This window comes from Rattus norvegicus, chromosome 10, assembly GCF_021556685.1.
Source record: "Rattus norvegicus strain SHRSP/BbbUtx chromosome 10, alternate assembly SHRSP_T2T, whole genome shotgun sequence".
Classification (NCBI taxonomy): Eukaryota; Metazoa; Chordata; class Mammalia; order Rodentia; family Muridae; genus Rattus; species Rattus norvegicus.
The window spans coordinates 66,677,501-66,690,850 of NC_141543.1; the positions used below are offsets into that span (position 1 = coordinate 66,677,501).

General features: G+C 50.6%; 1 protein-coding gene across 27 annotated transcripts in view; it reads right to left on the reverse strand.

Annotated features, from left to right (window-relative positions):
• Positions 1-13,350, reverse strand: part of Rph3al (rabphilin 3A-like (without C2 domains)) — a 143,652-nt gene that overhangs the window by 48,165 nt on the left and 82,137 nt on the right. For 17 of the 27 annotated variants that reach the window (XR_015630174.1, XR_015630173.1, XR_015630172.1 and 14 more), the window contains 1 exon segment: positions 4,410-4,496. The exons of 8 other annotated variants lie outside the window; for them this stretch is intronic. Coding sequence is in view for 11 of the 19 variants with exons in the window: in XM_087569626.1 (XP_087425752.1) it covers positions 4,410-4,496 (87 nt within the window). In the remaining 8 variants the exon portion in view is untranslated. 27 annotated transcript variants of the gene reach the window in all.

Consider the following 13,350-nt stretch of genomic DNA (forward strand, 5'->3'; position numbering starts at 1 on the left):
CCAAAACAATGATGTCTTAGATTGGAGGGACAACTACTTGACAGACTCTCCACAGGGTTTTCGATTATACTGTGAAATAACTTAGAATGGAATGTTAATTTAAAGCACCGTTTAAACAGACTAGAAGAGAGAACAAACAGACAAAACCTAGGAGAGGGTTGGAAGTAATAACCCAAATGTTAGTAGTGGTTGTTTCTAGAGAGTCAGGAAATGATTTTGTGTGTGTTTCTTTCTACACGTCTATGTACTGTCAGCATCCCACAGTTATCCAATGACTTATTTTAAAACAGTAAAATGCATTTTATTTTTTGAGACAGGGCCTCATAAAGTCTAATCTGGCCTTCAATTCTGACCCTCCTGCCTCCATTTCTCAAGTGCTGGAATCACAGGTGTGTGCCACCACCATAGCTAGTACATGCCTTGGGGTGTGTGTGTGTGTGTGTGGTTTGTATATACACACATATGAAAACCTGTAAGGCTACTAAGATAACTTGGACATCCTGAACAATATTAGAAACAGAGAACAAACTACTACGGTAGTGTACAGTTCATATACCGTAGCAGCCGGAATATCCCTTCAAAGAGGTCAGAACATGTCACTCTGAAATAACCAAGATCCTCTAAGACCCACCCATTTTTCTGACTGTAGCAGCCTAAGTCTCTGCAATGGCGGACAAAGTTACCACAGTCTGACCTCCCTCTGCATCTTTAACCTCCTCTCTTCAACCTTGACCCAGCTCCTGGCTGGCCCCTTGGCCTCCCCACTCAACACACATCCACCCTCAGGGCCTTTGTACACAAGCATCACCCCCAACCCTCTGCAGTGCGTTCCCTCCATAGCCGAAGAATATGTCTCAGATCTTTGCTCTAATGTCATCTCATCAGCGGTCCCCTCCCTGGCCACTGTAAAGAACAGGGGCCACTGTGTCCAGTATCTCTTCCCCCATTTCCTTGGGTCCCATTATCCCCATCTGAGGTTACGAGATGCACTTTCCTGCGTTTCTGGCTCCCCTACCCCATCCACTGTTTCATTATAAGAGCTGGCTCATAGAAGAATGCTTAAAAATATACACCAAGGGAATGAATGGATTAGGTTGTAAACTCAGAATCTGACAGACTGAGATTCACATTGCCCCTCACGTGCGTCAGACAGACAACACCACCAAGCTGCCCACTCGAGAACGTTCAGCACACATTCGACCCACTTGAGAGAAATGAGTTGCAATTACAGCCAGGGCTGATGGAAGCTGGCCAGGAGTAGATAGAGGTGAGTGCCCTGGGGGAATCGGCACGAGAGCGGCCATCAGCAACCTAAGTTGTTCTGTCACGATCTGCTCTCCGATGTGGGACACAACTCCGAATTCCCCTCAGAGTCTCCAAGTCAGCTATGCCCAGTGCTTAGAACATGGAGTGTTAAATGTCCTCTCTCTCTCTCTCTCTCTCTCTCTCTCTCTCTCTCTCTCTTTGTTATGATTAAATATTTCTTGACGAGAACAAAAGGGCACTAGGAAACCCACTGCCCTGCCCCCATCCCCTGCCCAGGCAGACAGCAGACTCCAGCACATGGGCATGGCACACACCCACAGATGATTCGATGAACCACGTTCACGGCCCTGTCTGAGTGCAGCAAGCTGCGTGCGCTGCTGCCTGGAGCCACCGAGGGGACCTTTTTGATCTCGCTAAGCTTTATCAGCTCCTAAAGATTCAAGGACAAGTTGATAGCATAACCACAGTCTTGCATTCTTCGCCTTAGGGAAGATAAGAAAATTCATCTGAAGCTATTTCAGACTTTTCTGGAAATGGGGCATCCTAGAGATTAGAATGGGCTGGGAGAGGCCCTCCCTAAGTCCCGGAGCTCAGGACTTTTAAGGAGTTGGAGACTCAGAGGCCCGACCCTTTCTTCCCATCCACTTTCTTTCCCTTGCTGCAACCTGACCAGTTCACGTGTGAACAGTGTTTTATCCCGAGAAGTCTCTTCACCAGACACTATGTAGAAAAATGTCCTCTTCCCCACCCCTCTCCAAGGTCTCAACATTTGCTTTGGCTGTCCTGGAACTCTGTTAACCTGGCTGGCCTCAAACTCACCAAGATCAGCCCTGCTTCTGCCTCCTTGTGCTGGGATTAAAGGGGTACAAAATCACCACCCAGCTATTTATCTATCTTAAAAGGGGTCCCTTGATGACTGTAGAGACCTTAGCTAAAGAGTGGGCTTCGAGGGAGGACAACCTCTAATACTTACATAGCGTGAGGCAGGTAACGTGAGGTAAGCTTGACACACCCTCACCTCCAGCCATTCCATGAAAGGTCCTCATTACCACCATGAGGGGACAAGGGCCCTCTAGGCAGTTCTAAATGACACTTCAAGACCCTGCTCTGTCTTCCAGACACACAGCAATGACAGATGGAAATATTTTTAAAGCAACATGTAAGCTTGGCCACACTCAAAACCAAGATGTATACCTCAGTAGATCAGAGGTTCAAACTTACTCTTAAAATAAACACAGACACAGACACACAACACACACACGACACACACAGACACACCACACACACCACAGACACAACACACACACATACCACACACAGACAACACGCACATACACACATACCATACACACCACACACACACACAGAGACACACACCACACACTCACAACACACAACACACATAAACACACACCACACACACACCACACACACACCACACACACACCACACACACACCACATACACACCACACACAATATGTACACACACACACACACCACACACAATACGTACACAGACACACACAGACACACACACAGACACATACCACATACCACACACACAGACACACACACCACACACACACAGCACATACACACACACAGACACACACCACACCACACACACACACAGACACACACACACACCACACACACACACACACCACACCACACACACACAGACACACACACACACCACACACACACACACAGACACACACACACCACACACCACACACACACACACCACACACCACACACACACACACACACACACACACACACACTCACACAATCTTGCTAGGTAGTCTAGGCTAGCCTCCAACTTTGGACCTCTGCCTCCTCCTGAGTTAGGATTTCAGGTGTGTGTCAATGCCTAGCTACACTTACTATTTTGAGCATTCGAATGCGCTGCCTTCGGAGCTCAGCGCCCAGCAGTAGGTGGAGACAGCTGGGAGATTAGTTCTCCTATATATGAGAATGTAAAGCATCCCACAGGAGGTGGAGGACCACAGACTAGACCAGACTGCCAAGTCACTAAAAATGAAGCTAGAGAGAGACTTCCGCACCTGGGAGAGAGGGGTGCAAACAGCAGGACCCGGTCCCAAGGCAGGAACATGAGAGAGAAAGCATGCGTGAGGAGAGTGGAGGAGAGTGGGCAGCTGTGTACACAGCAGGACTGGGGTGTGCTCCTAGGATCACCACATACCCAGGATGCCTGGCTCTGCCCTGAGGAACTCAGGACCCAGTGAAAGGAATTGTGAAAGGATCCAGGAGTGCAGAGGACAGCCTGGGGAGTTTTAAAACATATGATGCCCAGGAGGAAGACGGAATGGCATGGGATAGAATTTTCCAGAATAGAAAGCATTGTGTGAAGAGCACCAGGCAGAATAACTAAAAACAGGACCATCCCCAGAGAGCTCACGGCTGCCTCTGCCCACTCTGCCTCCCCTGAAGCTGCCTGCCTTGGCCTGCTCAGGTTTTATCCTGCGTTAGGTAGAGGGGAAAACCCAGGCCTGGTGTGAGGAGAAGCAGTTCTAGGCTCTGCCACACATCTGCTGCCACCCTGGAGGTTTTATCGACCCCCCAAGAATGATTTATTTCCCCCAGAAAGGAGCCACGCCGGACCCACAGAACATTGGCACCAGGGAGGATTCTGGATAGTGGCATCATGGCAGGCTATGGCTTCACTCAACTGCCAGCCACCTCCCTCGCTGTTAGCTCAGTATACACAGGCTATCTAGCCTTAAGTGTTTCCCCACCATGCAAAGGGAGAGCCGACACCCAAGAGGGACATGTCAAAGGGGAAATGGATGGGCAGCTGGCAGCACTCTGTCGTAGTGCCACGTGCTCAGAAGACACGTAGCTGGGGAAATTACTATTCCTCACAGGGAGGCTACCATGGAAACCATGGCCCCCAAAGCACAAACCCAGAGCTTACTCTACAGAGCTCACCTTTACAGCAGCAAGGGGACAGGAGGACCAGGAGGTTTTCTTCCCCACCCTTCTTCCCTGGGTAGTCCTCCTTGTGACCTTCCCTCTGGAGAAGTTCCTATCAGCACCCCAGTGCTAGTGGACCGGGCTCCATCTTGATCCATCCACCCTGCCCCGCCCAAGCCCAAGCCACTTCAGGATCCCTACCTCTCTCTGCTCACTGCAGATCTTACACAGCCACAGGGGCCGCTTCTGGCCGGGGGAAGCCTCGATCCCACACTTGGTGCAGACTTTCTACAAGAGAGAGGACGCACGAGTGTCAGTATTTTGGCTGCTTTCTCCTAGGCTGTGGAGCTAGGGCAGTGGGCCCCAAGCAATACTCTGGCACCTTCTCAGAGGATAGTTTCTGCTTTGAGCTAAGGACAGGCCTCCCAAAGCACAGCTAATCTTGGAAGCTTTGACTGCCTTGGCAGCCTTGGCAATCTAGTTGCCCCAGCTATGGATCTTCATGTTACAGATTGCACATCCCATAATTCTGTCTTGTAAGGACCTCATCGAAACCAGCAATCAGGGGGGAAATATCAGCTAGTGATCCCCACAGCACCAGCGTGTTCAGCCGCAAAGAACTGGAAATCGCCCAAATGCCTAATACCTGGGGAGGAGCCAAGCAAACGACAGATGAAGACATTGCCTTCCAACAGAGGACCGCGGCTACCTGCAGATGTGGGTGGGAAGTGCGGTCCTCTCCCAAAGAAAGTACACACCTGCTCAGGAGCAGGCCAGAAACGCCCACACGTGCCTGACAGGCTAGGGGCCACAGGGAGACAGATGAACAACAGCATAGCGTGTGCTTGATACCACATTTCTCTTTTTTTTTTCTTCGGAGCTGGGGACCGAACCCAGGGCCTTGCGCTTGGTAGGCAAGCGCTCTACCACTGAGCTAAGTCCCCAACCGATACCACATTTCTCATGCAAGGATTCCAGGATCGGCTCAGTAAGGTGGTGAGCCCACTGCACAGGTCAGGAGTGAAGGGTGTGAGAGACCTGAGACCTTGTCCAGGGTCTGAAGCAAGGGAGAACTGGGTAAGCAGTGATGCTGTAGCACCCACCTCCACTGTTCCCTTCCAGACATAAACAGCCAGATCACAGACTCCAGTGTTTCTCCTTCTACTCAATTGTTTAAGGTTTTTTTTTTTTTTTTGGTTCTTTTTTTCGGAGCTGGGGACCGAACCCAGGGCCTTGCGCTTCCTAGGCAAGCGCTCTACCACTGAGCTAAATCCCCAGCCCCAAGTTCTTAACATCTAAACAGACACTTTGCTTTCCTTCGAGAGGCACAGCAACAAACAATGGCGGGGAAGGCCAGGATAAACACTGGAAGGCAGAGGTGGATTTGTTGGGGCTGAGGTTGGTTCCCAGCCTACCAGGGGCGTGTGACTGAAAATTGATGGCTTTTCCTGGGGGTTTTACAGACGCTCCTGTCCCTACAGGGTAAGGGCTTCCACTGAGGGAAGGATGGATCTGTCGCTTGGCCTTTGCTGCAGACTGCCAACTGAGCAAGAGACACGCCTCTCCATGGAGAGAGAAATGTCACCAACTTGGCTTCCCCAGGCGTGCATCACCAGCCTGACCGGGCAGCCCAGCCTGTGCTGTGCAGGAATGGCGGGAGCCGGCACACTCAGAAGGGAAGCAATGATGCTTCATGTGTGGGCATGGATTGGCCGCCATCCAAAGTCACTTCTCTGATTTTCTAAACAAAGTGGAAACTGCTCTAAGGCCCTGTCTCTGAGCTGGCAGGAAGGTCCCTTCTCAGGTTCCAGGCAGCACAGGGGCTCCTTACTGGCTCTCGGGAAAGTGCTGGGTTTGCAGTGTTTGTGGTCAAGCATGTAAGGGGGGCTCAGAGCTGCCCATTGCTCCTTGGAGATGCTCCCTGGAGATGCTCCCTGGAGGTGCTCCCTGGGGGTGCTCTCAGCTCTCTGGGCCTTTTGAAGGGAGAGGCAGTTACCAGTGTTACCCCTGCTTTTGGACCATTTACAGGCTAGGGATAGTAAGCCTCTCCAGGGGTTAGCAGCTCATCTCCTAGACTTTAGGCCACCACCTCTGGTGTAGGCCTCTGGTGCTCTGCCCTCCCCCAAGGCTGTTGAATGAGACCATGCTCTTGAAAATCAAGTGTGATGAAAATACTGGCGGCCACCATTTATGGAGCAATCATGTGTGCCAGGTACAGTGACCCCAGCCACAGCATGTGGAGGAGGTGCTCGATGTGTGTGATGTGATCCCTTTGAAGACATGGAGCTAGAGAGACTCTGAGATCCTGTAGACTGCTCAGCTTGAGAACCACCAAGCGGAATTGCCTTCCAGAGCTCAGCAGAACAATCAGTCCCCTCTCCCCAGGTACCTCGGGCTGGTTCTGTTCCCGCAGGGACCTAGGATGCGGCTGAAGGCTCTAAGTAGCTAACCACTGACACAGCACAGACTGATTCTGAGAGCTGGGTCCTCCAGGGATAGGGGTGTAGTTGGGACTCACTCGCACATGCCCCAACACTTGTTCTTGGCCAGTCTAGTTCTGTCCTAAGTTCTCTCTCAGCCTAGCAGCTTCCACTAGCACCCTGCAAACTGCCCAGCAGTCCAATGATCACTGTCCCTAGAGGGAGGAGACAGTGCAGTGTCAGGCCCTATCTAGGTCAGATCAGTTTGATGTGATAAAAAGACCGTAGTTCCTGACTGAAGCTACAGGAGTTGCTTTCCACAGTGCCGGAGGCCTGAAAGGCTGACCAATATGTGACAGGTGACAGAGCTCTGGCCGCTTCCTCCTCTTATAAAGTTTCCAGCCCCATCATATGGGCCCAACCCTGTGACTGCCTCCAACTCAAGTCACTTTCCAAAGACCATGCCTCCAAGTGGGTGTGGACATCAGAATATAGGTTTAGGGGGGTTGGGGATTTGGCTCAGTGGCAGAGCGCTTGCCTAGGAAGCGCAAGGCCCTGGGTTCGGTCCCCAGCTCCGAAAAAAAAGAACCAAAAAAAAAAAAAAAAAAGAAAATAGGTTTAGGGAACACAAATATTTGGTCCATAGCGGCCCCCCACCATGGGTCTCTCTCTATTGCATGGTGGGAGGCCAACAACTTGATGTCCTTATAACCCTGATCCTGGTTCCTGCAGTGTCAGTGGGTTATGTCGCTAGGACACAGGCTTTGACTGGGGCAAGCCAGGGTGAGCTTTTGGGTGGGATTACCCAAGCCGGTCCAAACCACAGATGTTCTTACATCTAAGTTCACCATTCATCGTTTTGAAGATTAACTTGAGATTCACACAAAATCCCAGCGGTATAGACAAGGCACTCAGCCGACGCCGGCCCTGTCTTACTAGCAGCACCTGTGGCATCCCGCTCTGACAGCCCAGGAGATCCTCCTCGGGCCGGGCATCATCTGGTGTAGTATCTATCAGTCATGAACGATCATTTAAAGTGAGACTGGGGACCAGGGAAGGAGCTCGATGCTAGAATATTTGCTCAGCAAAATGTGCCCACCCTTGTGCCCACCGATGGATGGTGGTATGGGATGCCCTTGGAACAGGGCACAGGTTGTTGGATGAGACACATGGACGGGCGGGGCCAGGTACTGTAAACCTGATGGTGTGCAGGACCTTCCCAGGAGTCCCCCTGCTGAGGGCGGCTCAGCTGCACCAAGCAGTGTGCATGGGAGGGTTAAGGGGGACATTTTAAAATTTTATTTATGTGAGTACTCTGTAACTGTGTTCTCAGACACACCAGAAGAGGGCATCAGATCCCATTACAGATGGTTGTGAGCCACCATGTGGTTGCTGGGAATTGAACTCAGGACCTCTGGAAGAGCAGACAGTGCTCTTAACCACTGAGCCATCTCTCCAGCTCCCTAAGTGAGATTTTTTTTTTTTCTTTTCTTTTTTCCGGAGCTGGGGACCGAACCCAGGGCCTTTCGCTCGCTAGGCAAGCGCTCTACCACTGAGCTAAATCCCCAACCCCGAGATTTTTTTTTTAAAGAAAATTTTAACATTATTTACTGTATGTGGAGGCCAGAGGGACACCTTTACCCTCTACCACGTGGGTCCCAGAGACTGAACTCCAAGTCTGAACTCGGCAGCAGTGCCTTGACTGAGTCATCCTCCTCACCCCTAAATGGGGGTTTTAAAGAGTGGGGTACACATGTCTTGTTAAAACATCTGGTGGCTGGTACATCCATGCCGTGGGGTCAGGGGTGGGGAGGATGGGAGGAAACAAGGGAAAAGCTCACGAAAACTATCCTATCCTCTACTTGGACAGATGTGGCATGCGGTCCAGCTCTAAAGGTGAGGCTGAAGACAGTAGGTGTGCTCCAGTCTGGTGTAGGAGGAAGAAAGAGGGGCAGATGGCCCATCCATGCTGGGGTATGGAGTCCCCACTTCCCCACAGCAGAGAACTCAGTGTTGCTTGCTCCCCAGGTTCGAACCAGGTCTGTGGCTATTCAGGTGGAGAGAAAGCCACTCCCATCCTTTTTCAGAAAGGGCAACAGTGGGCACTTTCTTGGAGTTTGTCTCCATGACTCTTTGCCTTTTAGAGTTTTTTATAGGGGATCAGAAGGGTGGCAGGATGGGACACACCCACCCATGTGTGCACAACCCTGTTGCCCTGCCAAGCTCCAGCCACCACGGATAGAAGCTACAGTGGCTCGTAGGCATCACTCAGCCATATTCACATGCTTGGAGCATGCCTGACTGTCAGGGAGCTGGGTATTCCCTAGAGCCTGGGGCTACGGAAAGATAACATGCTCACTTCAAGTAGTACAGAATTGCTGCTCTATTAAATCTCAGATCAAGAGGGAAATAATGAGAGATTTCCATTTCCCTTTATGAGTTTGGTCTTTGTTTTCAGATTCCAGTACAGAAAATTAAGCAGTCAGTATTTAAAAGGAATGAACGAAAGAAAGGTTGTGCACGAAAGAGCCTCTCCACCTGGCAAGGCGACCCTAGGCCTGGGGAATTGGCTTCCCACGAGCAGAATTGCTTTCTACGATGGGACTCTGCTCCTGGGGTCCTCACTGCTTGGCAGCTTGAAAAATACATCTGAGCACTAAGGAAATCACACTAAGCCTCCAGACTGTGTTGCTATTCTCAATCTATCTGTTCGTCCCTTTTTAGATGTGTGGTCCAGCCCTGAGAACCCAGGGAAGGGGCCAGTGAGTGGAACACAGGCCAGAAGCAGACTGTGCCCTTGGGAGGCAGCCTTGGACTTGCACTTCCTCTAACTTCTTCTTTTCCTCCACCTACATCAGTGGCAACGAATAACCTGTGCCCTGTTGTGAAGATCAAGGAAGGTTATTCCTACAACGTATGATGGAACCCTTTGCCAGCACATCTTTCTCAGTGAATAACACAAGTTCCTTTTTTACTGCCCCAACCCAGCAGGCACCCTGATCCTTCCTCTCTTACACCCTCCCCACCACTCAATAATTCCTCCATAGGAGCTCCAAGCAGCTTTTGAGCCTGTAAACTCCCCTCTGTCACCTCTGCATGAACCACAGTCACTACCATGCCCTAGCTTACACCATGGGCTCTGCAGCCTGTGTCCCCTATACCAGCCAGGCCCCAATTAGTTCACGGTACAGCCTACGAACTGTACAGATGCTGTTTCTCCTACTTCTGCCAGCCTACGAGACTTTAGAAACTTTCTGCTGCGTCTGGATGAAGACCAATGCCTGCTGTATGGTGAAGGGCGTTCTGGATGGACTGACTCCCTTATCCCCACTGGCCTCTGCCCTGCCCTGGTTCCTGCTTTCTCTACTCTACAGCTCAGCCATGTTGGCTTTCCACGACAGCCCAGAGCCCTTGCTCTGCCTCCGTCCCAGGATCTCACTGTGCTGCAGCTTTGACTGGGGTGCATCTGACTACACAGTCTTCCTCACTGGCCTAGATGCCCTTTAGACCCTTCTTCCGGTCAGGCTTCTCTTGCCTTACCCAGTAGCAACTTCCATTGCAGGCTCTTGCGTCCTCCTCCTGTCTGTCCCGGTTGTGTTTTTGTCCTCTGCTGCGTGTGATGGACCACTGTGGCTGTCCCTACCAGGCTGTCAGACAGGACAGAGGCCATGCCTGTTAGGACTATCTTCAGGAAGCAGGAAGGAAGGAAGGGGAGCCCCTACACAGACACGCACTTCGCAGCATGAGCCAGGTCTAGGCATGAGGTCCACCCCAAGCAGTTTTATGAGTGGGATGCTGGGAGGTTAGACTGGGGAGAGGCATAGTTAGTGTATAAGTGTGGGGTCGCCAGAGGAGGTTGCACTACTGGCTGGGCTGGGGCGCTTATTCTTAAGAAATGAAACATGAGGCCAGCAGGGCAGGCCTCAGAAATGATGTAACACATCCTTTGCTAAGGTAGGCAGCAGAGATGTCCATCTTACCGTCACATGAGCATCCCCGGGGTGCATCCTGAAGGTTACCTGTGTAGTATCTGTTTTAGTGCTGACTCCAGTGTCTCCCCCCACCAACAAATGTCCTCATAATACATACTTCAGTTATGCCCAGGAAGCCAAGGCCACGTGTCCCCTTCCCTGATCACAGCCAAGAGCCAGAGAGCCTGACAAAAACTCTCTCAAGGGGCATACGCACAGCTTGATTGGCAGAGTTTACCCAGCACCCAATAGCCTTGGATTCCATCCTCAGCGCTGTATAATCCAGGGGAAAAAGAGCACTCCCATAATTCCAGCACTTGGCAAACAGAGGCGGGGAACTGGGGACTTAGTGGCATCTTCAACTCCATGGTAAGACAACTCAGGCCACATGAGACTCTGTCTCAAAAATAAAAGTATAAATTAAAAGGCTCTTAAAGCCAGGAAGATCAAACCCCAGGTGCCTTTGCCTTGGTCCCCATGAGTTCTCACTGGGCTCCTGACACACCAATCCCGCTACACCTTCGCAGGGCACTCACCCCACTGCTTCTGAAGCTGCTTGAAGTGGGGAGCTAGAGGGAGCTTACAGGAAAGGACACTGTCTTGAAAGCAGGCCTGCCTTCTCTCAGGACAGCCATCTGGAGCAAATGGCCACACACTCCTGGAAGAACCCTGGGTCTTTTCAGGACTGTCATTCACCGCCCGGAGACTCAAGCTCATGGCACTTTGCCAACTTGAGAGGGGAGGTCACCTTCGGAGACTCCGCACCAGCAGGCCCAAGCTACCTAACTGTGCCCCATTAGTGACAGTAACGGTGGCTATGTACTTCTTTATTTTTACTTTTTCGAGATAAGATCTTGCCTGGTGGCCTAGGCTGTACCTAAATTCCTCCTATGTCAGCCTCAAGAGCAGCTGGGACTACAGGTACAAACCGCTTAGGGTAGTCATTGAAACGTATTTGGTGCTTCCATATACAATGAACATTACCCATAGGTGCTGTTTTAGGCTAAGACGATCTGAATTCTATACTCCCAGATTACATGGTGGAAAGAGAAGCAATCCCAAAAGTTGTCCTCTGCCTGCTCCCCCATGTTGTGGTACAAGTATACACCCACCTATATAAGCCCCCCAACACACAATGCTACCAAATGGGTCATGGTCGTTTCCCAAAATATCCAATGCGTGGAAACTGATGGATGAGACTTTGTCCATAGGAGCCACACTGCAGGTGACACTGGTGAGGGGCTGTCCATCCTCCGAAACGAAGCAGGGAAACACAGCGGCTGCACAGCATGGTCGCGTGCACAGCATGGTCCCAGCACATGCACAGGCTATATGAGGCAGGAACCCCCGAGGGTCTGCTTATTCCCACACACTGCCTGACCCTTGAAAGCAAAGCCACACAAGACGACGACATCACACTGTGCTGCAGGGAAAGCTGTGCCAGCAATAAAAAAACGACGATGATGTAAATGGAAAAGGGGACGAAAAATACTGACAAAGCTGTACAGGTAACGAGACGGGTGATGGACACAATACACTTAAAACCAATAGCTCGTAAACCGTCTGCATCGTCTGAAGTCGGCAAGCTACCGCATAAATATGTATGTGCGCGTAATGGATTCGGAAGTCTATCTACGCATAGAAGATTTCTGGGAAAGTATCAGCTGGAATGTAAATCAGATAGTGCTAAGTCAAAATCTACTTTATATTGATGGAGTAGGTGTCTGTGTGTATCTCTGTGTGTGTCTGTCTGTCTCTCTGTGTGTCTGTGTGTCTCTGTGTGTGTCTCTGTGTGTGTCTGTCTATCTGTGTGTGTCTCTCTGTCTGTCTATCTGTGTGTCTGTGTGTCTACGTCTGTGTCTGTATGTGTCTTTGTATGCACATAACCACCCAACTCATGTGTGGAGGCCAGACATTGTGGGAGTCAGTTCTTTCCTTGTACCCTGTGGGTTCTATGACTCAAATAAGGATCATCGGGCATGGTAGTAAATGCCATTATCTACTGAGCCATTTTGCTGGCCCTGAGATCTATTTCAAATAGATAAGCAGTAGGGCGAGGGCTATGGCCAAGTGCAGAGCACTTGCCTAGGACGTGTGATGCCCTGAGTTCAGTTCCCAGCACCAGGATAAGCAGAATTCCTTTTACTCCCTTTCCCCCTTCCCTCCCTCCCTTCATTCTGGGCTGGGGACAGAGCCCAGGACCTCACGAATGCTATAGCAGTAGGTGCTCTACTGCTGAGTGACAGCCGTAACCCCAGAATCCCTATTGAAAAGAAGTCTATGCTGAACACTTTGGGAAAGATGCTTTACTGGATTAGAGCTGGGCTTCTGCAGGCCAGGTAAAGCTGACAGCACATGGGTTTACAGATCAACTGGGTGGAATGAGGAGTCAGGCCAGGTGGTATCACTGGGTCAACAAACCCACTGATCGCAGGCTCAGCCTTGATCTCTAAGACATCATCAGCTGAGCCTACAGCTGCACTTCTGCCCTTTTAGGCAGATGAGTTGAGAACAGTCTTGTTGCCATAGATTCAGTACTGGGACCCCAAGTTCCACTGCCAAGCAACTTAATACGTATAGTTCAGATATTGATGTGCATGTTTTAAATATTTCAAGTTTATGTGGTGCTAACACTGAGCTGGGCACCAAAGGCACTGCTTCAAGGAGTCTCTCATTTAACTTCCGGAGCATCTCCTGAAGCAGGGATTTGAAATCCTGTCTTTTGAACAAGAGATCTGGATAACTTGGCCA